The sequence below is a fragment of the Ambystoma mexicanum genome, chromosome 5p, assembly GCF_040938575.1.
Source record: "Ambystoma mexicanum isolate Mex_15411 chromosome 5p, UKY_AmexF1_1, whole genome shotgun sequence".
Classification (NCBI taxonomy): Eukaryota; Metazoa; Chordata; class Amphibia; order Caudata; family Ambystomatidae; genus Ambystoma; species Ambystoma mexicanum.
Window position 1 is genome coordinate 4,772,357 of NC_090930.1, and position 23,563 is coordinate 4,795,919.

The 23,563-nt window shown below is 44.0% G+C and overlaps 1 protein-coding gene across 1 annotated transcript in view; it reads left to right on the forward strand.

The window, feature by feature from the left end:
* LOC138480665 (GLIPR1-like protein 1) overlaps positions 1-23,279 on the forward strand; it is a 599,613-nt gene extending 576,334 nt beyond the window's left edge. Inside the window, exon 6 of the mRNA XM_069612338.1 lies at positions 21,985-23,279. Coding sequence (XP_069468439.1) covers positions 21,985-22,070 — 86 coding nt within the window. The 3' untranslated portion in view covers positions 22,071-23,279. The remainder of the gene's footprint in view (positions 1-21,984) is intronic.
* The last annotated feature ends 284 nt before the right edge of the window (positions 23,280-23,563 follow it).

The window sequence follows — 23,563 nt, forward strand, 5'->3', positions numbered from 1 at the left end:
ACCTCAGATGGTTGGGAACGGAGGTCTTTCCATATTTGGACGACTGGTTGATAAGGGCAAGCTCCCTCAGTCAAATTCAATTGGCAGTGTCAAACGGTTAAACTCCTAAAAGAGTTAGGTTTTTCGATAAACAATGTAAAATCCTGCCCAGTACCCAGCAAGAAGGTTCTTTTTCTGGGAGCCGAGTTCGACACCACCAGTCCCAGGGTAAGGCCATCGGTGGGCAGAGTAACTGGCATCCTCTGCTCGACATCATTGTTCCTAGAAAAAGAGACGACCACGATACGCTCTTTCAAATCTTTCCTGGGCATGATGTCCTCATGTATATTTCTCATTCCAAACTGCAGACTTTGCACAAGACCGATCCAGGAGGCCATGGACCATCAATGGAAACAAGCCAAGGGTTCATGGGAAGACGTAGTCCAGATACTGACGGCAGTGCACAAGGCATCTCGATGGTGGAACACGCCACGGAACCTGCTCCAAGGGATGCCATTCCAGGCACCAACATCCACTCTTCTCTTAAGGACAGACGCATCCCTTTCGGGATGACACTTGATGGACCTGCAGACAAAAGGGACTTGGTCTGACCAAGAATCACAGCTCCACATCAATGTCCTAGAGCTCAGAGCGATACGATGGGCTCTAAAAGCTTTCGTACAATACAACAGCTGTCCACAACCTTGTGGATCTCTCCCGTCCCCTACACACCCAATAACAATTGTGAAGACAATCAAAAATTTAATTTGTTTTTATAAGTTCAATTCTGGTTCTGAAAAGTAATGTGGAACACACTTGTGTTATGTTTTATAAACCAATTTATTATAAAAAGAATATTATACTCAAGTATAGATTGTCAATCAGCAATAATACATTTCCTTTTCAGTGTCAACTTCTGTACTTTTTCTTAATTTACACAATTTGAATAGACAAATACAAATCATTAATATCAGATGGTTTTCCTCTTTCTTTCAATAATAATTCTTATTGAACATCCGGGGCCTCATTACGAGTTTGCCGAAACCGGGCTCCTTACCGGGTTCCCAGAATGGGGAATTACTGGGCCATTCCGAGTTCGGAGGGCCCGGTAATTCCTCCCTCTGGGAACCTGGGCCCGGACCTTCTCTCTCCATTCCCATCTGAGCCACCATAGGGTTCAATGGGAATGGGAGAGAGAGCTAACAATGGGCCGATTACGACTGGCCCGTTGTTAGCTCCCTTTTTCCCTCGCCGGACCCGGTAAGGACGCCTTCTTCAGGAGTTGTCTACTCTTTTCTCCAAGTTCAGTTATCCCATCTATGATAAATAGGTAAGTAGAGTATTATCACTCTTGTCTTTACTTTACATTTCATTCATGTTTTATAAATATCTTTTTGTCTGTCATACTTCTTCATCTCATAATTACCTGTGTTCCTTCCTATAATGATCACTTCTGGTATGCTAGAGAGTGTTGCCTGTGAAATCAAGAAGAATACAAACATAAAACTATTACTTTGCTAGTTTCCAGAGTTTTTCTAATTAAAACCCAATTATGGGTGTTCAGAGTCATGGTATAGTCCCAATGATTCCAGTATTACCTGCTTGTTTGTCCTCATCCAACACACCATATAAATGCTCGGATGCCTCTCTCTACATCATAATTCTTCAAGCAGCCATTAGGTGTTAAAACTGAGGTGGTAGTCTCAATAGTTTTGCCTATCGGTTTTGTTGCCTATAGAAAATACATATATTTATGTATTAGTAAAGGATTCTGCTGTGTCTCCCTTTGTTGGTATTTCAGATGAATAATATGGTAACTGGAAAGTAATCTCTTACCTGTGTCTGATAGTCACTTGGTTCCCCTTGTTTGGAGGTTTATTCTTGTCACCAATGTCAGTGTCTCGCAATTTGTTTTGCAATTTTGAAAAAAACGAACGCTTTTCTTGCCTGCTGCTGCCTGCTGCTGTTCCCGGCTGTTTTACGCTGGGACTTTCCAAGAACTCGCGCTAAGACACACGCTTGCTTCCAGGAGGAGGCGGAGCACCGTGGCTGTCACGTGAACAGTCACGTGACCTTTCCTCGACACAAAGCACAGCCCAATCCACCCTTGCGGCGATAAGCCCGACAGGGTAAAGGGCGCTGGCTGTTGTGAGGCTGTTTGGCGCTGGAGGAGCGCAATATAAAGGTAACAGACTGACGGATAAACAACATCTGAGTGTTCTTACCCAGAGCTGAGACTGGAGTCCGGTTGAACTCACTGCTTCGGATAAACAAGGTGAGCTAACCCCGCAATCTTAAGTAAATATCCGATACTATCTATTTCTGAAAGCCGAGCAAAAAGCGCATAACGCCAGATTCAAATAGTCTATCATTTGGGCGGGGTGTTTTCGGGAGTCTGCGGGGGGCCTGACCCCTTTGATCCCTAATCCCCCACAGTACGGAGATCACTCTAAAACTGAGCTGAGTGTAACACACACCTGTAGAGACTCGAGCTTTCACACCAAAAAGAGAATGACCGAAACACAAGGCCCTATTGGAAAACTTAACGCAGACCTATTAGTACAGACTAAAATGGCGTCTGCTGGCCGCCTACACGCGGAAAGTTTGCTACACCCACAAACAAGATTACAGTTGCGAAGATGGAACTCGCTGGCTACCTCACGCAAACCCACACGGCGGCAGTCGAGCAAGCCCAATTGCAAACCCGAATGCAAGTCAGACTGTGCCGGTGACTGCACGGGAGAGATAAACTGTTCATCATCAGCATCTGATCCCGAAAACAGACAAGATCTAGACCAGATGCAAATAAGAGAAGGACAGCTGAAAACTCCTGATGATATGACCGATAATCAGCTGCGCACTATAAGTCCGCAGAACGCGTGGGAAAACCGGATAGCGAGCTGCCCAGCGGCTTTATGTCTCGCTCCCCTTAACACAGAAGGAGCCCCAGAAAGTGATCCTTCAAGCGCGCTCCTGAGTAATGATACCTGCGACGCCGAGTCCGGCACTAATGGTTCTCCTCGCAAACTACTGCTAGAAGCCGACATGGGCCAGGCCTTGATCCACGATGAAAGTGGCATCTTACCACAGGTCATCGAGATGGAAGCGACGAAGGAAAGCCCAACCACAAATAGATCTGACTCCTCCTCAATCTCCTCGAAGAGCTTACCGGCAAACGGAGAAGTGCATCTGCATCTAAAGCAAAAAATGGGACTTAGGGACGAATGGGTCTGCTCTCCTAATGACGATGAAGTTTTCCATCAAGCACGTCACGACACAATCGAGACCCTTCGCATCAATGAGTCTACTGCTATGGGATCCAACAGGAGAAATTCACTGGAGGTCGTTAACAAGATACTAAATGACATCTCACTAATAAATAAAGCACGAGGCGCCACAGTAAAAGACAGACCGGACACTCCGATCCACGAGCCCAGGGTCACCGAGGCCATTGAAGATATTGCAGATGTAATGAAGGAGACCTTGGGAGCTCCGCCTCTATCACAATGGAAAAACGCCTATGGGAAACGTAGGCGTATCGACCACAGCCTATCTCCTACCTTACCGTGTTCACAGAGAAAAGGCACAAAAATCCCTCTACAGACCTTAATGAGACCAACAACACCCTCATCCAGGCACGGAGGTGCCCTTGAGACGAGACAATCACCCCTCCCTTCGTCATCATCGTCAGACTCTTCTTACTCAGAGCCACAGTACAACAAACCAAGGTGCCCCAAACCCCGAACGCACCAATCCCCACAAAATAAGCATGAGGAGTTTTCTTCGGAACTAGTCGGATGTATAATGAAAGAGATTCAACCGCTTGTGATGTCTTCTCTTGCAATATCTATAGCTCCGTTTCTAAAACTATACGAGCAAGTAGATGGGAACCTCAGAGATCTGTCCACACTAGTTGCAATGATCAACTCAAAACTGGTAGGTCTGGACATGGAAATCACATTAACGAACCAAGTGCAACGAGACTCCAACAAGAGAATTGAGGCTTACCTGAATACTCTTCTGGATCAAAGGAAAACTAACGGATCGGAAAAAGAGTTACTGGCAGAAATCGCTAAAGAAGCACTCAACCTTTTAAAAACAAGGAAAACCCCAACAGAGTTTGCCAACGATGAACGCATTAGTATCCGTCCGGATTCCCAAGAGCTGACCTGCATGAATAACAAAACATGTCTTCAGGCGAGCACCAACCTGGAGCCCGATCTGAATAAACACGATTCTCCATTGCAACAACCTGAGAGCATCACAATCGGAAGCCAAGAGGTGACTAGCCCTCTTCCACCACCTATAGATCTAACCAAAGATGATGCCACACAGCAGAATGGTTTACATGAAGACATAAGATCGGAGGAGATAAGGAATCCTGAAATACTCGATAACGCGACAAAAGTTATTCCACCTAGTATGCACTTACAGGAACAACTTAACAAGCCTTGCTTTCAAATAATCTTAGATAAAACGAGATCGACACTGAATCCAGCCTCCCTCGATCCACAAACACCAACTACCTCAACTGACATCGAGAAATGTGGCAGACTGCAAGATTGTGCCTCTGGGCATCTTGACACTGAGACTGAAAGGATCAATGGCATCTTTGCGATCTTCAAGGGAAACACTAATCAGATTACTGGGACACACTTAAATCAAACTAGTAAGCAACCTCAAACTAAAAAAAACAAAAATCAATGCACTAAGAACTCTCGACGTGGCAACAACTCCAGAAAGTTCTTACGTAACATAAAAACAGTAAATGTAACCGTAAACCAGAACATAAAACCTGTGGATCCAACCCTGAATAAAAAGAGCTTAGAAAAGGAGGTGACAGGTGAGCTCTCAGATCAAAAAAGTGAGGAATCTGACAAGGAAGCCGAACAAATGAACGAGCTGATGAATATGTCAACCTATGAGGACACTGACGAAATGGAGCCAACGGAATCTAAGATTTCAATTGGGTCACTTTCAAGTCAGAATGAGCCTTCACAAGAGACAGAAAAAATGAGTACAGAACTAAAACCAACATCTACATTGTTGTCTTCACATGTTACAACGCCACAAAGAATTTGTACAATGATCCCCAAGATCACAAACACCGAAAAAGCCCTACCTGTGGAGGCTAGTTCTATCTTCCTCACTCTGACAGAAAGAGGGGAAATGATGCTCAAGAAAAACGAGGTTAGAGAGTGTCAAAAGACAAAAGTACCCAAAAGCCTTCCCCAGCCAGAACGCAGGAACGAAAATCGAGAGCTTTATGCTGATGTTCGAAAATTTGCACCAAACAAGTGCTATGGGAAAGGACTTTCGGCAATCAAAGCTCCTGCTATAAAACAAGCGCCTTGCGAACATAAAGGAAGTGCCCCTCACCAAAATGAGCAGTCAGGCAACAAAACTTATATATCCATCTATAAAATAAAGATTGAAAGATTAGAAAGTCACGATGACGTGATCATGAACCGCAATAATGTTCTACGATTACTCCACTGCGTCCCGCGTCTAAGAACGATACAATCGTATGACATCCAAACAGTGGCATTTCCACAGGAAAGCCAAAATGATCCCGTATTACTACATCTGAAATCAAAAATGATAACTAACAGTATCTTAGATGCAACGCCTGAGTTGATGTCGCTTGGATTCGACATTCTGGAATTAACCAATGAAGATAATTATAAAAACCACTCTAATAAAATTACAGAACCACAGTTAGTCTCACCCTTTTGAAAGAAAAGTAATGAAGTGAAGAGCTCTGAGAAAACACGAGAGGTTGGCTGACATAATAGAAACCAGAGCATCGACAGCGATTGTGGCCTAAAAAAAGTGGAATACGCTCAAAACGACTTGGTGGAACAAATCCAAATCACAGTCGTTGGCACTCAAGCCATCAACAAGAAAAACTGCACAGTGGAACTGGAAAATAACGAAAACGAATCATCGGACAACTGGGGGTGGCTTGCAAAAGCCCTGAATAAAACAACTCAAAGCTAATGCCAACTAGTAAACTCGCCCCCGACAGTCAAGTTTGGCTCCTGGAACACCAGGGGATTTGTGCATTTATACCAAGAGAGCTGCTTTCCAGGGTTGGATGTTGTGTGCCTTCAAGAGACGTGGCTGGACAACTGTCCCATCTCTGGAGAATATGAGATCGCATTCAATCCAGCTATCAAACAACTGATGGGCAGGCCCATGGCAGGCCTTATTACCCTGGTCAAAAAAAGCCCCTGATACCAAATCCTCAATACCGAAAACGTGACTCCCTATATTCAGGCAACGACAATCGCACAAAGTAACGTAGGAAACAAGAAAATCCACATCCTGAATCTATACTGGAACCACAAGATAATAAGCGGCAGTGGATATATAGACCAAGTTACAACTGTCATAGATGATTGGTTCGAAGCAGACGTTGGCGCTGATACTGTGATCTGTGGAGACTTGAATATGAACTGTCTAACATCAAACATCGAATCCAAATAACTCTAACAAAACACAACTCGCCAGTCAATGGGCGACAGAGATGGACCTAAGAAACCTCATGCTGATGAACTGAAACTTAGCAGGTGATATTCCAGCGAAACCAACTTGGTCTAGAAGCACCCAACGATCGACGCTTGACTACTTTTATGTCAGTGAGAAAATACATCAACACACAATATCACTCGTGGTGCACCCTATGACCAATAGTGATCATGACTTAGTCATTCTGTCATGTATCACAGCTTATGGAGCTAAAACCTCAACATGGAAATTCCCGGTAATTATTGAATCCAACAGGGTCAGACTGAAATTAAAGAAGACAGAGGTTAAAAACATACTAACCACATATGTGGATGAGCAAAAGGAGACTTAATATATCCATCTCTTAGACGATTTCAAAGAAAAACATCAAGGATCCAAAGCTCGTGGCTTTGTTGCAAAACATAAATTTGACCTAGAGGTGAGAAAAAGAGAGAATTAAGAGCGCAAATAAGACATCTACCGAAAACTGACGCCAATAGTTATCTAACTGCAAAAAGAGATTGCAAACAAAAGTACAAAAACTGGTTACGAACACACAAAGCAGATATGATGCAGAACGATTCAGAACTAATAATGGAAAAATTGCAAAACAAAAATTCCTCTGATTTTTAGAAGATAATCAACAACGAAGGAGCCCCGCAAATGGCATTACTGACAAATGTAATTACTGAAGCTGAGTGGATACAACACTTCTCGAAGCTGTACAGTAAAAGAACAACCGCAGTAGAGACTCCATCATCTAACCTAGAAAAATGGAAGATAGATTTTGATAAAAATGACATCGAGGAGATAATAAAAAGAGCTAGCTCCTCCAGAGCACCAGGCCCGGATCAGCTAATAATTTAATGAAGGATGTCCCATGTGAAGCTAGAAATCTAAACACTCTACAGTCTTATATCGAATTGTTCCCAGATAATGGCAGTAGAGCCCTGTTTCTACATTTCAGACTAAACGCATTTAAAACAAGAAAGTGGTCTAGAGAGCTACGCAAAACAGAAGAACTTAATGTAGCCTGTAGATTTTGCAATCAGAAGGAAGAAACTTTAAAACATCTGACAGTCCATTGCAAGAGACTACATCGGGAGAGAACACTGACATTAGGGCCTCATCTAACGAAATTTCAAACGCCAAGTGCGGACGACTGGTGGCAAGCCCTGTTCGACAGCCGGGAGAAACAACTGAACTACGCATTAATTCGCTTCCTGAGCCTGTTGAAAAAAATACTGACATAATACCTAAAACAAGGGAAAAACTGTGAGAATGCATCAAAGAGGCTCCCAGCTGGCGAAGGCTCGAATGCGGCCTGTGATCTTGTGATGTTAAAGTTTTAACAGATGAGAGTTACCCGGACATTTAAGGAGAGAAGAGAGAATACATTGTAGTGTAATATCTGTTCTTCTTTTTTTTAAAGGCATTTCTGCCAATAAAAAAATAAAAAAATAAAAATAAAAAAACAATGTCAGTGTCTCTTTTTGGCAAATCTGCCAAGAGATAGGTATTATTGGTAGTTGTGGGGGATTAGTATTAATACCCCCATTCTATCTTATCCCAGGCTTATTTATAAAGGCTAATGGAGCTTGAAAGGAAAACATGGTGGGGCCTCAAGGGAAAGATTTCCTAGTCACTAAATGCCCCCATTCTTACCTCATTTCTTCTCGTGTAGTGATGCACAGCCGCGGCGAAAAAGTCCGTATAATGGCCGCTGTTTGTTTATATGCGTCATGGTGATGACACGGGTGCGTGATGACGTCAGGGTGTGCGTGATGACGTCACGCTTGTTTGTTGATAGTTTTTTAATTTCTGCGAAATGTGGGATGATTAGGATAATCATGATATTCTCTGCACTCGTGTCAAGGAATGCCACTAAAGACTACAGACTACAGTCTAAAAAAGGGGGAATGAATGCATCATTATGATGTTTTATCAAGGAGAACCCATAATGACAGTGTCCCTATCTGGGGATATATTTGATTAATGCGCCCTATGGCCCTATCGCGCCCTTCATTTTCTGCAATAATTGTTCAACCTTACTAATGACTTGTAGTAGATTAAAGTGATACAGTAACCAGAGTTAATGAAACTCTGCAAAGTACTTGGGAATTCATGGTATTGTGTAATGACCACTGGATTTTCAAGATATTCTGTAATGTCCAGGGAACTTATACCCATGAGGTAACAATTTATAGGAATTATTTACGATGTAGTAGGGGTTATCACCTGTGCTCAATGTTCAAGTGTCTGGTGTATGATGAAGAGTATGCTCACATTCTAGTATTTAGGTATCACATTCAGTCTCTATATTTCCTTGTTTTATCGGAAATCCATCCTGTTTTGAATGCTTTGTCTACTACATCGTAAATAATTCCTATAAATTGTAACCTCATGGGTATAAGTTCCCTGGACATTACAGAATATCTTGAAAATCCAGTGGTGGGGCACTGTCGAGTCGACCAAGACAGGTCCGAGGATGCGATAGGTGAACTGGTTGACCCCACCAGCTCAAGGGAAGTAGGCTCCTCCACTGAAGATCTCCTCTCGTCGTGTGGGAGAAAAGTGGTGAGACGATCCGGCAGGGCTTCACCGGTGGTGTAGATGCTGAAGATGTCTCTGGCTTCTCTTCCCTTCGGTTCCGTAGTTCCAGTGGCGACGTCTTGCTCTTCCAGTCCTCAGGACCCTGCTTTTATGCAGAAAGAGACCCATTCATACAGCCTAGCTGTCACTCACACAGTGGAGTGGTCATCTTGGCGGGAGACCCTCCAGCCTATCAGGTTAGAGTGCGACCTGAGTTACGGTGGCAACTCTGTCTGGGGGTTCTACTCCCCCTCCCAAACAACAGACCCACCCCAGACTCAGTGGCGCCAAAAGGAGGGCTTCTTGGCAGAAGCCCGCCAAAAGAACAAACAAAGGAACCCCGACCCGGGTTAGGAAAATGGAGTAAGACTCGAGAAAGATGTTTTATCAAAGTTCTGGCAAATAAAACCTACCGGAGTAAAGTTAATAAAAAAATAGACTGGTGGTATGTTAGAGGCTGTCAGTAAAAGTGGTAGCCTCGAACAATGGGAAAATCCCATAGACAAATATTTGCGGTTGAATATAAAAGGTAGTAACCATTGCCACCAGCCAGAAACTTTGTAGAGGGGGACTTTAAGGTACCCTCTCGAAAATGAACATAGGGGAAAAACTATTAACCCCTTACAGTACTTCCATATTAAGATGGGGTGTACTGGTTAAGTTCATAACAATCGACTAGTAAAGTCAATGGGGACTTTACATGCCCTGGGAGACAGTAGTCAGTCCCAGGGTATGGGGTCTATGTTTGGGGGTCGCTGCAACACCCCTGTGTCATGGCACGGAGGGTGCTGTGGGACACATGTGCATAAAGATGGTTCCTATGGGTGAGAGAAAAGATCCCATAGGCATTAAACACAAAAATAGCCTAGAACACACATAGCAAAAATGCCTAAGAGTGGGAAAAAGAGTCTCACTCTTAGCAGGTAAAAAGAAATAAACCCTTCAAATCCAGCAAAGCTGCTGTGGGACTCTATAGGTAAGGGAAATTAGCCATAAAATGAGAATTCTCCCTAACGGGTGGCATGCTTTAACTGCTTGGTATTCTATTCAAGCATCTGAATCTATGAAAGATCCAATGCTGGAGAAGTCTTAGTTACTTACCTGTAATTGTATTTCAAAGGGATTGTGTCCTCCGACGTATTCCTTATCTTTGATAAATGCACTTCCAGCTTGCTGGCTTTGGAAAACTTTTTCCACAGTAGAGGGCGCTGCACGTCGATGTCCCTCAATTCGGTGTCCCTCGAAGGCCTCCGTATCGGCACCAACGTCACCATGGGTATAAATAGTCTCGCGCAGCGTCCGTTGCTCAGTTCCATTTTTTCGTGGGCCTCGGAGATGCAACGCTCGGTTCCATCCTTCAAAAAAATCTTCCAAATTAATCAAAAATCTAAAGTTTCTAACGATGGCATCTTCATCCGAACCATCGACGCCACGATCCGGATTTTAAAAATGCCGAGATTATGGAAAGAAGATGTCTCTCACGGATCCTCAAAGGATCTATTTGTGGTGCCTGGGATCAGAGCACCAGTGTTCAGAGTGTGAGGATTGCATGTCCATGACGGCAAAATCCTTGAAGGAGCGTAAGGGGAAGTTAGAAAGAGATAAGGCTGTTAAAACTTCTACCCCTTCAAAAGTATCCTCGGCTGAGTCGAGACATTTGTCTCCTCGCCGTCAAAAGAAACATTCCCGATCGAGATCTCGAAGCGGTTCCCATCACTCTTCGATATCGAGGCACTCTAAGAAGAGGCGTCATAGCTCTTCCTCTTCCTCAAGTTCCCCAGAAAGGGTCACCTGCCCCACAAAACACAGCTCTCCGGTTAAGTGGGAAGAATCTCGTTAAAAAAAATGCTTAGGGTCTTCGAGAAAGCTGCCTCAACCCCCTCAGAGATGCCTAGAGGTGATATCCTCGGTGAAAGACCCCAGAAACAAAAACGCTGTGAGTCGTTGAACCCGGCGAGCAGAAATACTCGAGAGCGTCATGAACCCTCGAGTAAAGGCAAAACATCATCGGATAAGACTGCATCATCGACGCCGTTGTCGACTCCAATGAAAGATACGCCTAAAACCTCTACTACGCCACGGGCACTAGAGGTGTCGAAAGCTCCCACCAAGATGTCAAGAGTGGCGTCGACAACTTCGACGACGCCGATTAGGATTCTGGTCCTCTTGAGTACATTGAGGCCCGTTCCGACGTTTTCAACGCCTTTTACGGGTTTGTTGAAACCTACAACGTCTACGTCAACAACCACAACGTTTTCACAAGCTCTAACCACAAATTTGGCTCCTTCTTCCCTTGAAAATGCGTTTTACACCCTATACAAGATATGATTACTTCAGAGCTTTATCTTCTATATACGAGGAAGGGGAGGACTCTGACAATGAGAGACCTTTTGGACTACAAAGAACAACAGTACCCATTCCAGAGGAATTAATATCTGAATAAAACAGATTGAAAGATCTACAAGAGTCTTTACAGGAGGCCAGTGGTATAGATACCTCTCCAGAGGCAGAATTTGCTAGACCAGAAGCTGGAGAACATGCAGAAATACCTTACAGGGCCCTTATGGCAAGAATTATGCAATTTATGGACTACACCTGCACCCTCTTTCCAGCAAGAGGATCTTACTCATATATTAGATAAAGGGCTCCAAAAGGAGCCTATCGTCCCTTTTCATGCTGCACTGCAAAGGAAAATATCTGCAAATTGGGAGACACCTGAAGTTATCCCTGCAGTAAATAAAAAATTCTCTGCTAAATACAGAGTGTCAGCTTTAGACTCTAAATATCTAAGCAAGCATCTAACTCCAGAGAGTCTAGGTGTGCAGGCAGCAACGTCATCAAGCAGTAAGTCAGCATACCCCACTATACCACAAGACAGGGTTGATAAAAGATTTGACGCCATGTCAAAAAAAGTATTTTCGGCATGCAGCATGGTGATTAAACCTATCAACGCCACTTGCATACTAGCGTGATTCAGCCACACCCTTTTCGAGTGGGCTTCATCAGCGGCTGACTGTCTTCCAGAAGGGGAAGAACGAGAAGCATTCTTGAACATCATCAAGGATGGGAAGGATGCAATGTTTAAGTCCCTCCAAACAGGGATTGACTCCGCTGACAGCATCAACAGAGCAATGGCGGCGAGTACCACAATCCACAGATTTGCGTGGTTGCAGAAGTCTGGTTTTGCTCCTGATGTACAAGCCAGACTTCTAAATCGCCCTTTGACGGTACTTCTCTATTTGGAAAAAAGGCTGATGACAGCCTGGAGAAATTACATACATCCAAAGCAGCAGCAAAATCACTTGGGCTGCAATCCGGCAAACTCCAAATCGCCCCACAGGTACACCCTGGAGGGGTAAGTCCTTTTGTTTTTACTCCGCATTTGGAAAAAAGGCAGAGGACAGCCAGCTCAAAGGGCCAGAGACGATTCACCCGTAGTGGACGGGTCAAAGGTACCAAATCCGCACCAGCAGTTGCTACTTTACCCTCAACATCTTCGTCAGCTGCTTCTGAACCCCTCTCAGACATCCCCTCACAAGACACCAGTTGGGGATAGGTTAAACCAACATCTGACAGAATGGCAAGCTATTACATCAGATGCTTGGGCATTGGAGACAGTTTCCAAGTTTACTGCCTGCCTTTCCTACAAACTCCTCAGAGCCATCCACCAGGGAACAACTCTTTGAAGTTTCCAGACCTGCTCCTTATGCAGGAGATTTTAGACCTGCTAGAGAAAGGTGCCATAGAACCGGTACCTGTAGCGCAGAGGAACAAGGGTTGGCATTACCCCTACTTTCTAGTACCAAAGAAGGAGGGAGGATTGAGACCCATCTTGGACTTGCGAGAATTGAACAAATTCCTCAGGAAAGACAAGTTCAAGATGGTAACCCTTTCTCAGATCCTTCAGGCCCTCCAGCTTCAGGACTAGTTGGTATCTCTAGACTTTCAGGATGCTTATTTCCATGTGCCGATCCATCCCAAACACAGGAAATACCTGAGGTTCGCAATTGGCAACTCTCATTATAAATTTCGAGTTCTGCCTTTTGGGCTGACCTCTGCCCAAAGTTCTTTACCAAGCTATTGGCGGTTGTGGCTGCAAGTCTAAGGAGGGAAGGGATTCACGTCTATCCCTACCTGGACAACTGGTTGATCAGAGCAGTATCCCCGGAACAAGCTCAGATCCATCTAGATTATGTTCGCCACTTCCTCCACAAGCTGGGCTTCTCCCTCAACTTAAAGAAGACACAGATGATACCATCACAGAGACTCCAGTTCATTGGATCAGTCCTGGACACATCCCTGGGAAAAGCCTCGCCCAGCGTCTACCAGCCTTCGTCTTTTTGAGGATGCTCGATCTCATGGCATCCTGCATTTTCCTAGTGCCAGAGGCTCGCCTGAGCATGAGATCTCTCCAGTGGGCGTTGAGAACTCACTGGTCACAATTCTCAGGAAAGATGTCAGATCTCCTACGAATTCCAGACAGAGTAGCTTGAGACCTTCAGTGGTGGGCCTGTCGGGAGAACATCTTGAAAGGAGAACAGTTTTGGCAACCATGGCCGGAGATAACAGTAGTCACGGATGCCTCACTCACGGGGTGGGGAGCCCATGCCAACGACTTGACCATCAGTGGTCGTTGGTCTCCATCGGAGTCCAGACTACACATCAACCTATTAGAGCTGAGAGCGATCAGACTAGCACTGAAGGCTTTCCTGCCGTCAGTACAGGGAAAGAATGTCCTGATAATGACGGACAACACAGTGGCCATGCACTACCTCAACAAAAGAAGAGGCGTAGGGTCACTGCCACTGTGCAGAGAGGCAATGTAGCTCTGGTTTTGGGTAATTCAAGAAGGAATCTCTCTATCAGCAGTTCACCTAGCTGGGGAGAAGAACTTGACGACGGACGCTCTGAGCAGGCAGAACACAGTCTCCCACGAGTGGGAACTAGCTCAGGAAGTCCTTCAACAGATCTTCTCCCTTTGGGGAACCCCTCAAGTGGATCTGTTCGCCACCAGTATCAACCGGATGTGCGAACAGTATTGCTCAAGGGAATTTCCCCCGAGAGGAGCTCTACGGGATGCGTTTGTAGTGGACTGGGAGTTTCCACTGCTGTACGCGTTTCCTCCAGTCCCCGTCATTCTTCAAATGATCAGGAGGTTGAGAAGATTGCGGAAACCCATGATCCTAATTGCCCCGGATTGGGCCAGGAGAACGTGGTATCCGGATCTTCTAGACATGTCCATCTGTCCTCCGAATCGTCTTCTGCAATTAGAGAATCGTCTCTCACAGAAGGGAGGTCAGGTTCTCCATCCGGATATCAGAACCCTCAACCTGCACGCCTGGTTTCTAAAAGGGTGACATACAAGGATTGGGAGATCTTCAAGTTGGCACAATAAAGGGCTATCTTGCAGCGCTGTCAATTTTCAAACGCACTGCAGAGGAGCCTTCATACTTCAAATTGCCCTTAGTGATTCAATTTTTGAAAGGGTTAACTAATGTTTTTCCCGCAACTCCTTTTCAAGTTCCAATCTGTGACCTAAACCTAGTCTTGAAATTCTAATGGGTACTCCATTCGAACCCCTTCATTCCTGTTCATTAAGATGTCTTACTCTTAAAACAGTCTTTCTAGTGGCTTTAACTTCTGCCAGAAGAGTGAGCAAATTACAAGCCTTATCTTGCAAACCTCCACATACAATCTTTCACAAAGATAAGGTTGTTCTACAAGTAAAGCCGAATTTTCTCCCAAAGGTGGTCTTGGAATTCCACATCACACAAAAAATAACCTTACCCTCGTTCTATCCTCCTCCCCATCCAGGGAAAGAGGAAGAGAGATTACACAGGCTGGATCCAAGGCGTGCCTTATGTTTTTACATTAGCAGGCTTGCAAAGATCAGGCAAGCAGACCAATTGTTTGTGGGGTATGCAGGGCACAAATTAGGTTACAAAACAAACTATTTCAAGATGGATTATTTTAACCATTATAGAATGCTATAAATTGGCAGGAAACATCTCAGGGCTCATTTAACCAAGGGTATCGCAGCCTCTTCAGCTCTCCAAAGAGGAGTTCCAATTAAGCACATATGTGCGGCTGCCACATGGTCGTCCGCACCCACTTTCACAAAATTTTACAGTCTTGATTCCTCCTCTAGCCAGGAGACGAAATTTGGAAAAGCTGTGTTGCACTCTGCATCTTTAAAGGGAAACATTTCATTTTACTCCCGCCTCCTCTATATACTAGTGCTATGGGAGTCTATCAAAGATAAGGAATATGTCGGAGGACACAATCCCTTCGAAGAACAAGTTACTTACCAAACTGGTAACGTTCTTTCGATGGGATGTTCCTCCAACGTATTCCTTATCACCCCTCCCATCCTTCCCTGCAGTAAAACTTCCCTTGTATCTGCAGCCTACAGTCCTTCAAGTTTATTAACCAATTCATGCAAAGCAAAACAGCACCTTAAAACGGAACTGAGTAGCGGACACTGCGCGAGACTATTTATACCCATGGTGACATCGGCGCCGATACGGAGGCCTTCGAGGGACACTGACTCGAGGGACGTTGACGCGCAGCGCCCTCTACTGTAGGAAAAAAAATCTGAGGCCAGCAAGCTGGAAGTGGATTTATCAAAGAAAAGGAATATGTCGGAGGAATATCCCATCGAAAGAACATTACTAGTTTAGTAAGTAATTTGTTCTTCTCCAGCATTGGTATCTTTCATAGATTCACATGCGCCGACCCGCCTCCCCTGAGAGGCTGCTCCTATGCTCAGCACCCATCATACTGTAGTTCCTACGGTTCAAAATCTGAAGATGGCTGCCTGGGGTGGAGCTTAAGCCCTTCCACCTCATTGGTTGGGGCCATAAAGGACCAAAGTGAGGTGGAGGGACTACACAAGGGAGTGGCTCATAAGCCACAATGGAGTATCGACCTGCATTCTCTAGGGGAGAAGGGATTTACATTTAAAAATTGTAATAATTCATTTTTATCACCAAGGATTTCCAGTCTGACGACGGGGAATATTGAAGCATGTGAATCTATGAAAGATACCAATGCTGGAGAAATACAGTTACAGGTAAGTAACTAAGACATTATGATACCACGCTTCAACAGTAGCTACGGCAGTAAGTAAGCTCTATATTATGATACCATGCTTCATCAGTAGCTACGGCAGTAAGTAACCTCTATATTATGATACCATGCTTCATCAGTAGCTACGGCAGTAAGTAGCCTCTATATCATGATACCACGCTTCATCAGTAGCTACGGCAGTAAGTAACCTCTATATCATGATACTACGCTTCATCAGTAGCTATTGTAGTAAGTAACCTCTGTATTATGATACCACGCTTCATCAGTAGCTACGGTAGTAAGTAACCTCTATATCATGATACCACGCTTCATCAGTAGCTACGGCAGTAAGTAACCTCTATATCATGAAACCATGCTTCATCAGTAGCTACGGCAGTAAGTAACCTCTATATTATGATACCATGCTTCATCAGAAGCTACGGCAGTAAGTAACCTCTATATTATGATACCACCCTTCATCAGTAGCTACGGCAGTAAGTAACCTCTATATCATGATACAACGCTTCATCAGTAGCTACGGCAGTAAGTAACCTCTATTCATGATACCACACTTCATCAGTAGCTACGGCAGTAAGTAACCTCTATATCATGATACCACGCTTCATCAGTAGCTACGGCAGTAAGTAACCTATATATGATGAAACCACACTTCATCACTAGCTACAGCAGTACGTAACCTCTATATCATGATACCACGCTTCATCAGTAGCTACGGCAGTAAGTAACCTCTATATCATGATACAACGCTTCATCAGTAGCTACGGCAGTAAGTAACCTCTATATCATGATACCACGCTTCATCAGTAGCTACGGCAGTAAGTAACCTCTATATCATGATACCACACTTCATCACTAGCTACAGCAGTGCGTAACCTCTATATCATGATACCACGCTTCATCACTAGCTACAGCAGTACGTAACCTCTATATCATGATACCACGCTTCATCAGTAGCTACAGCAGTAAGTAACCTCTATATCATGATACAACGCTTCATCAGTAGCTACGCAGTAAGTAACCTCTATATCATGATACCACACTTCATCACTAGCTACAGCAGTATGTAACCTCTATATCATGATACCACGCTTCATCACTAGCTACAGCAGTAAGTAACCTCTATATCATGATACCACGCTTCATCAGTAGCTACGGCAGTAAGTAACCTCTATATCATGATACAACGCATCATCAGTAGCTACGGCAGTAAGTAACCTCTATATCATGATACCACACTTCATCACTTGCTACAGCAGTACGTAACCTCTATATCATGATACCACGCTTCATCAGTAGCTACGGCAGTAAGTAACCTCTATATCATGATACAACGCATCATCAGTAGCTACGGCAGTAAGTAACCTCTATATCATGATACCACGCTTCATCAGTAGCTACGGCAGTAAGTAACCTCTATATCATGATACCACGCTTCATCAGTAGCTACGGCAGTAAGTAACCTCTATATCATGATACCACGCTTCATCACTAGCTGCGGCAGTACGTAACCTGTATATCATGATACCACGCTTCATCACTAGCTGCGGCAGTACGTAACCTGTATATCATGATACCACGCTTCATCAGTAGCTGCGGCAGTACGTAACCTCTATATCATGATACCACGCTTCATCAGTAGCTGCGGCAGTAAGTAACCTCTATATCATGATACCACGCTTCATCAGTAGCTACGGCAGTAGGTAACCTCTATATCATGATACCACGCTTCATCAGTAGCTACGGCAGTAAGTAACCTCTATATCATGATACCACGCTTCATCAGTAGCTACGGCAGTAAGTAACCTCTATATCATGATACCACGCTTCATCACTAGCTACGGCAGTACGTAACCTCTATATCATGATACCACGCTTCATCAGTAGCTACGGCAGTACGTAACCTCTATATCATGATACCACGCTTCATCAGTAGCTACGGCAGTAAGTAACCTCTATATCATGATACAACGCTTCCTCAGTAGCTACGGCAGTAAGTAACCTCTATATCATGATACCATGCTTCATCAGTAGCTACGGCAGTAAGTAACCTCTATATCATGATACCACGCTTCATCAGTAGCTACGGCAGTAAGTAACCTCTATATCATGATACCATGCTTCATCAGTAGCTACGGCAGTAAGTAACCTCTATATCATGATACTACGCTTCCTCAGTAGCTACGGCAGTAAGTAACCTCTATATCATGATACAACGCTTCATCAGTAGCTACGGCAGTAAGTAACCTCTATATCATGATACCATGCTTCATCAGTAGCTACGGCAGTAAGTAACCTCTATATCATGATACCACGCTTCATCAGTAGCTACGGCAGTAAGTAACCTCTATATCATGATACCATGCTTCATCAGTAGCTACGGCAGTAAGTAACCTCTATATCATGATACTACGCTTCCTCAGTAGCTACGGCAGTAAGTTACCTCTATATCATGATACCACGCTTCATCAGTAGCTACGGCAGAAAGTAACCTCTATATCATGATACCACGCTTCATCACTAGCTACGGCAGTACGTAACCTCTATATCATGATACCACGCTTCATCAGTAGCTACAGCAGTAAGTAACCTCTATATCATGATACAACGCTTCATCAGTAGCTACGCAGTAAGTAACCTCTATATCATGATACCACACTTCATCACTAGCTACGGCAGTATGTAACCTCTATATCATGATACCACGCTTCATCACTAGCTACAGCAGTAAGTAACCTCTATATCATGATACCACGCTTCATCAGTAGCTACGGCAGTAAGTAACCTCTATATCATGATACGACACTTCATCAGTAGCTACGGCAGTAAGTAACCTCTATATCATGATACCACACTTCATCACTAGCTACGGCAGTACGTAACCTCTATATCATGATACCACACTTCATCACTTGCTACGGCAGTACGTAACCTCTATATCATGATACCACGCTTCATCAGTAGCTACGGCAGTAAGTAACCTCTATATCATGATACAACGCATCATCAGTAGCTACGGCAGTAAGTAACCTTTATATCATGATACCACGCTTCATCAGTAGCTACGGCAGTAAGTAACCTCTATATCATGATACCACGTTTCATCAGTAGCTACGGCAGTAAGTAACCTCTATATCATGATACCACGCTTCATCACTAGCTGCGGCAGTACGTAACCTGTATATCATGATACCAGGCTTCATCAGTAGCTGCGGCAGTAAGTAACCTCTATATCATGATACCACGCTTCATCAGTAGCTACGGCAGTAAGTAACCTCTATATCATGATACCACGCTTCATCAGTAGCTACGGCAGTAAGTAACCTCTATATCATGATACCACGCTTCATCAGTAGCTACGGCAGTAAGTAACCTCTATATCATGATACCACGCTTCATCACTAGCTACGGCAGTACGTAACCTGTATATCATGATACCACGCTTCATCACTAGCTACGGCAGTACGTAACCTCTATATCATGATACCACGCTTCATCAGTAGCTACGGCAGTAAGTAACCTCTATATCATGATACAACGCTTCATCAGTAGCTACGGCAGTAAGTAACCTCTATATCATGATACCATGCTTCATCAGTAGCTACGGCAGTAAGTAACCTCTATATCATGATACCACGCTTCATCAGTAGCTACGGCAGTAAGTAACCTCTATATCATGATACTACGCTTCCTCAGTAGCTACGGCAGTAAGTAACCTCTATATCATGATACCACGCTTCATCAGTAGCTACGGCAGAAAGTAACCTCTATATTATGATACCACGCTTCATCACTAGCTACGGCAGTACGTAACCTCTATATCATGATACCACGCTTCATCACTAGCTACGGCAGTACGTAACCTCTATATCATGATACCACGCTTCATCACTAGCTACGGCAGTAAGTAACCTCTATATCATGATACAACGCTTCATCACTAGCTACGGCAGTAAGTAACCTCTATATCATGATACCACGCTTCATCACTAGCTACTGCAGTACGTAACCTCTATATCATGATACAACGCTTCATCCGTAGCTACGGCAGTAAGTAACCTCTATATCACGATACCACGCTTCATCAGTAGCTACGGCAGTAAGTAACCTCTATATCACGATACCACGCTTCATCAGTAGCTACGGCAGTAAGTAACCTCTATATCACGATACCACGCTTCATCAGTAGCTACGGCAGTAAGTAACCTCTATATCACGATACCAGGCTTCATCAGTAGCTACGGCAGTAAGTAACCTCTATATCATGATACCACGCTTCATCACTAGCTACGGCAGTAAGTAACCTCTATATCATGATACCACGCTTCATCAGTAGCTACGGCAGTAAGTAACCTCTATATCATGATACCACGCTTCATCAGTAGCTACGGCAGTAAGTAACCTCTATATCATGATACCACGCTTCATCAGTAGCTACGGCAGTAAGTAACCTCTATATCATGATACCACGCTTCATCACTAGCTACAGCAGTAAGTAACCTCTATATCATGATACCACGCTTCATCACTAGCTACTGCAGTACGTAACCTCTATATCATGATACCACGCTTCATCAGTAGCTACGGCAGTAAGTAACCTCTATATCACGATACCACGCTTCATCAGTAGCTACGGCAGTAAGTAACCTCTATATCATGATACCACGCTTCATCAGTAGCTACGGCAGTAAGTAACCTCTATATCATGATACCACGCTTCATCAGTAGCTACGGCAGTAAGTAACCTCTATATCATGATACCACGCTTCATCACTAGCTACGGCAGTACGTAACCTGTATATCATGATACCACGCTTCATCACTAGCTACGGCAGTACGTAACCTCTATATCATGATACCACGCTTCATCAGTAGCTACGGCAGTAAGTAACCTCTATATCATGATACAACGCTTCATCAGTAGCTACGGCAGTAAGTAACCTCTATATCATGATACCATGCTTCATCAGTAGCTACGGCAGTAAGTAACCTCTATATCATGATACCACGCTTCATCAGTAGCTACGGCAGTAAGTAACCTCTATATCATGATACCACGCTTCCTCAGTAGCTACGGCAGTAAGTAACCTCTATATCATGATACCACGCTTCATCAGTAGCTACGGCAGAAAGTAACCTCTATATCATGATACCACGCTTCATCACTAGCTACGGCAGTACGTAACCTCTATATCATGATACCACGCTTCATCACTAGCTACGGCAGTACGTAACCTCTATATCATGATACCACGCTTCATCACTAGCTACGGCAGTAAGTAACCTCTATATCATGATACAACGCTTCATCGGTAGCTACGGCAGTAAGTAACCTCTATATCATGATACCACGCTTCATCGGTAGCTACGGCAGTAAGTAACCTCTATATCATGATACCACGCTTCATCACTAGCTACGGCAGTAAGTAACCTCTATATCATGATACCACGCTTCATCAGTAGCTACAGCAGTAAGTAACCTCTATATCATGATACCACGCTTCATCAGTAGCTACGGCAGTAAGTAACCTCTATATCATGATACCACACTTCATCACTAGCTACAGCAGTAAGTAACCTCTATATCATGATACCACGCTTCAGCACTAGCTACTGCAGTACGTAACCTCTATATCATGATACAACGCTTCATCAGTAGCTACGGCAGTAAGTAACCTCTATATCACGATACCACGCTTCATTGGAATTCAATAGAAATGGAGTTACATGAAGTCATTTCCAATCTAGTTGCGGGAAGTGAAGTGATGTTCTATTTCCACTGGTTTTATATCATATGTATCTTTTTCTCCTGTCTAGGTAACAGCAAGCACAGCCGCTGTCTGGATCTACTGCTGTGTCTGTCTTTATTCAATTGCTTTTTTACTCTTTTTTATTTTTTTTAACAGTTATTTACTTTTTATGGTATGTTTATTAGTTATTCGTGTGTCAATCAATAAATTGCTGTTCTGCCTTTGAAACCATGTGTGAGTAACAGTTTGGGCGTATGTGCGGGCATTGGAAAGACTTGCCAGGCATAGCCATGGTGATATTAAATACCCATTGTTGGTAGCAGGCGCAAAATGCTGTAAGTACCTGGGCGTCTAATAGCAGTGCCTGGCAAAAGCTTGAAACGTGTGCACAAGCCAAAAAAGTTGGCTTTGCCAGTGCTCGTTTTAAACAGGACTTCCGTAGCTTTGCAAATGATTGTTTTTTACAAGACTTCAGTGAAGGACACACAGAGTGCTTATGCATGGAGGGGCTGAAGGCAGGCCTGGTAAGACAGCGTGATCAGGGGGTGGGAGGAGTTCATAGATTTGACCTTCTACTTTACAACTCCAATGACGTCATGAACTCTCAGAAGGCTGACACTGGCAGGCACTTTGAATGCAAAGCTTAATGGTAAGGCTTGATTAAAGCGAGCTCAAGGAGTTCCCATTAGAAGGTGTTTGGGGAGAAGGGGGGGAAAGCCAGGAATGGGTGGAAATGCCCATAGGGATTAGCATGGCCATGGGCAGGCAGTGGGTGGGCACATAACCAAACCACACTTACAGACCCTGTGACCCTCGACATATGTCGTTCTTCCCTGTCTGTACTCCATTGCAATAGCTTGCGACCCCTAATAGCCCAAACTAAAGAGAATCTCATGGCCAAGGGGTGGGTGGGAGTCCAGTCGCTGAGGTGGCGCGAGTCTTATCTCGCATGTCTATATGCAGTTACACATGTTCACACTGCTTTCAGCTGCACTGCTTGGTTAATTACTGTACGACATTTCTCTGTTGCTTTAAGGACTTAATAAAATAACCAATATTTGCTTTCCCCTCCGCAGCAGATCGATGATTTCTCAGAATGTTTTTAAATGTGTACTTTATTTGTATTACAGCACAATATTTAAGCACTCATGAACATTTCTAAAACATCACATACACCCGTGTGTCGTCAGTGGTGTGGAATTATATACTTACATGGCATGACATGTGTGTAGTCAGTGGTGTGGAATGTTATACTTACATGGCATGATGCATTTGTCGTCATTGGTGTGGAATGTTATACTTACATGGCATGACATGTGTGTCGTCAGTGGTGTGGAATGTTATACTTACATGGCATGACGTGTGTGTAGTCAGTGGTGTGGAATGTTATACTTACATGGCATGACGTGTGTCGTCAGTGGTGTGGAATGTTATACTTACATGGCATGACGTGTGTCGTCAGTGGTGTGGAATTATATACTTACATGGCATGACATGTGTGTAGTCAGTGGTGTGGAATGTTATACTTACATGGCATGACGTGTGTCGTCAGTGGTGTGGAATTATATACTTACATGGCATGACGTGTGTGTAGTCAGTGGTGTGGAATGTTATACTTACATGGCATGACGTGTGTGTCGTCATTG